This window comes from Halyomorpha halys, unplaced genomic scaffold (genome assembly GCF_000696795.3).
Source record: "Halyomorpha halys isolate HHAL.00 unplaced genomic scaffold, Hhal_1.1 Scaffold181.1, whole genome shotgun sequence".
NCBI lineage: Eukaryota > Metazoa > Arthropoda > Insecta > Hemiptera > Pentatomidae > Halyomorpha > Halyomorpha halys.
The window spans coordinates 407,354-410,735 of record NW_027114494.1 but is presented as its reverse complement, the minus strand read 5'-3'; the positions used below and the strand labels follow the sequence as shown (position 1 = coordinate 410,735).

Below are 3,382 nucleotides of genomic sequence, written 5' to 3'. Positions count from 1 at the left end.
ATTTATTACCGATAACCTTTGCCCACATTTTCCTCCATCTAAATTCTATCTTCTGCCCAATGAGGGCAATAAAATCATTGACCAGCACTCCGAGTGCTTGGAGCCGTCAGTATAAATGAAGTTGGCATCTCCTAATTTTTTTTGCAGTGTTGTTTTTAATTAGCCTTGAAATGGAAAGACAAAGTTTAGGGGTTCGAAAGAACGAAAGTTTTTTATCCTGAAGGAACGAAGTTACAGTTTCCTCATCATTAATCATGCAAAAAATGCTTTTTAATCTGTACATTATGAGATTACTTTTTGAAATGAATAACAGTATTTTAATATTAGATAAATTATTATTCTAAATTGGCGATACTATAATTAAGAAGTACAATGTTGAATGAGGTATTCTTGGAAAACATGAATTAATTTTTTTAAAAGGTGGTAGCAGACCTCCCAAGCAACAAAAAAGTAGACATACACTCTAACCTGATTCCAAAAATAAATTCAATGCTTCTATTTTTTTAAGCAATTTACATTTTTTGATGAGTAGAAAGCGGCAATAAAAAAACTATTAAGAAGTTAAGATATATCTCAATGGCTGCATAATAAACTAGTAAAAAAAACAAAAAGAAAATGTTTCAAATTGTTTTAAGATAATTATTTTGTTATGTTATTTTTTATTTTCCATTACATTATTTACCATAACTTTGTACTTATGTTTAGAATAACTGACAACAGCTGGGAAATTACTGAACATGGATTGGGTCAAATATGGAGAAGATATTCAGAATTTGAACAGTTACGGCACTATCTGTGCTCCACATATCCTTGGGCCGTCGTACCTCCGTTACCTGAAAAAAAACATTCATTCCCCGTTCTTGGAAACTCGAATGATACCTTCGATCCTGACTTTATTGATAGGAGAAGGGCAGCATTGGAGGTTCAGTTTTGCTATATTATTAAAATATTTATCTTTAAAAATAACTTACTGAAAATAGTTTTATATAAAAATCTTTTATTGAGCTCCATTTAACAAGTTGCAAAAAAAAATTACTATAATATTTAATTAATTATTACTATAATTTAGTTATTTTTATATTTACAGACATTTTTGCACCGCATCGCATCTCACCCTATTGTTAGTAAGGATTCTATGTTCCTAATGTTTCTACAAGAAGAAGAAGGTTGGAGAAACAGTATTAAAGATATCGGTTTGTTACATTTTTTGTTTTTTGTATAATAATTCTCAAAATAAGTTTTATTCTCAATTGGAAAAAGTATGAAGTATAAATTGGTAAAAATAATCAAAATGTTTGATTTAAAGTTATCCATAAAAATAAATCTTTTTAAAATAAGACCTTCAATATAAAATCCATATTTTCAATATTATTTTATAAAAGTTGAACCACCACCACCACCTCTACTTAGTACATAATAAAGAAACTGCACCATTCCAACCCATGCAGGGTCAGGGGTGCAGTACTTTGTAAGGAAGTACTATTACTAGACCAATGGTTGTGCAAGAAGGTGATTTGGTTAAAATCACACTCGACCCCTGGAGTTTTCCCCCTTTAAGGGTACCCACTTTATGAGGATGGGTGGACTCTGGAGAACCCCTGAACCCACAAAGTTGACACCCGGCTACAGTAATAGCATAAATAATTATCTATCACAGCTGGATTCGAACACTAGTTCGAGTTAGTAGCACAGAGCCTTATCACTGAGCCATACATGCTCCCACTTATTATATATTTATCTATAAGTAAATGGACTTTACTTTCAATAAGATAAAAAAAAATATCAAATAAATATATAGATGAAAAGATTTCATTTAAATTTAGATCTACTCATCATTGTAGATTATCCTTATAGTAATGATGTGTTTATTATTGACTGTAAATTCAATATAAGGAGAAATTGGTCTGTGGAGTGCACTCCACATGTACCAGCTTGAGACTTACGTGCCTGATAGCTGCTGTGTGATAAACAAAAATGTGTTTCTGTATAAAATTTAGTGCCGAAATGTCTCTAACAATTTTGATGAAATTTCCCCAAAATTTACATTTTACTTCTTATTGGTGTAGTGGTTATTTGAAAGGTAATTAAATTCCTGAAAAATGAAAAAGAAAATCGATGAAAAACACAAATAAGTTAATCGTACTTATTTGTGTTTTTCATTGACTGCACCCCCAACCATCTTCTCCTCATTCATCATCTACGGTCAACTATCTCGCATAATTATGAAAAAGAAAATCATTAAAATCGAACCAATATTAGCAAAGATATACTGTATTGAACTTTGTACTCTGAATTATTGTAATTGATCAAGAAATCAAAATGTAAACCTTCTGTAACATTTGAAGTTTTACGTTTCAAGATAAGTCGAATCCAAAAATGGAATAAAATATAAATGATGAATTTTATTTATTTTCATTCCATTTTTTTTTATTATAATTTGGCATGTTATAATGATTCTTGAAATACTTTTATTATTTGTTATTTACTGATATTATAAATAATTAATTTTACTGGAAGATCGTTGATTGACCGTTTGTAGGAAAATGGTCCGGGTGCAGTCAAAGAAAAACTCCAATAGTAATAAAACTAATTAATTTGAGCCAATATTTCGCCACATGTTGCAGGGCTTCATTAGGGCTAAAAATGATACAAACACTAAAATGAGGTGAGGGACGTGTCAGCCATGCTAGTTGGGTCACAGGTCCCAGTGCGTTCGGTTCGGAATGTTGTGGGTTTGATTTCCTCCTCAGGCAGTTAAAATTGATTTTTCAGCGGTCCCAAAGAATGAATCTTATCTCTCTCACCTTGGTCATTACACGGCAGCAACTCAGGTAGCCACCAGGGGTTGGCAAAAAGACCACTAGACCCACTTGCTGGACTTGTTCCCCCCGCCAAATCCCAGTACCAGTACCAGTAAATGAGGTGACAAAGTTACGATAACTACTATTGAAATAACCAATGTAAATTAAAGAAATTAAAAAATATGTATAATGAAATGTAAAATTGAATAAGAAAACCCCATGGTTTTAGACAATTAATGAAAACAGAAATAATAATAAGTAAAAAGTAGATTAAAAAGATATATAGAAATACAATACATACTAAGAGATGGAAAAAGGGAATAAGATTAAAATCAAGAATAAAGGAAAATAATGAACAAAATAGGACACCTACCTTACTGAATGCAGGTAAGTACAAAATAGAATGGAAGGTAGAGAGAGGATTCAGAAGTTTTGGGGATTGGTAGTTAAGTAATACGTTATTTTTGAAATGTAAATCTTTTTTAGCCCTGATGAAGCCCTGCTGCGTGGGGCAAAACGTTGGCTCAAATTAAATAATTTTATCACTATTTGAATTTTTACTTCGACCACATCCGGACCAT

General features: G+C 31.6%; 1 protein-coding gene across 1 annotated transcript in view; it reads left to right on the top strand.

The window, feature by feature from the left end:
• Window positions 1–705: 705 nt before the first annotated feature.
• LOC106679175 (sorting nexin-4) overlaps window positions 706–3,382 on the top strand; it is a gene marked incomplete at its 5' end in the record, with an annotated part of 17,151 nt that continues 14,474 nt past the window's right edge. The window contains 2 exon segments of the mRNA XM_067051690.1: window positions 706–922; window positions 1,088–1,193. Coding sequence (XP_066907791.1) covers window positions 706–922; window positions 1,088–1,193 — 323 coding nt within the window.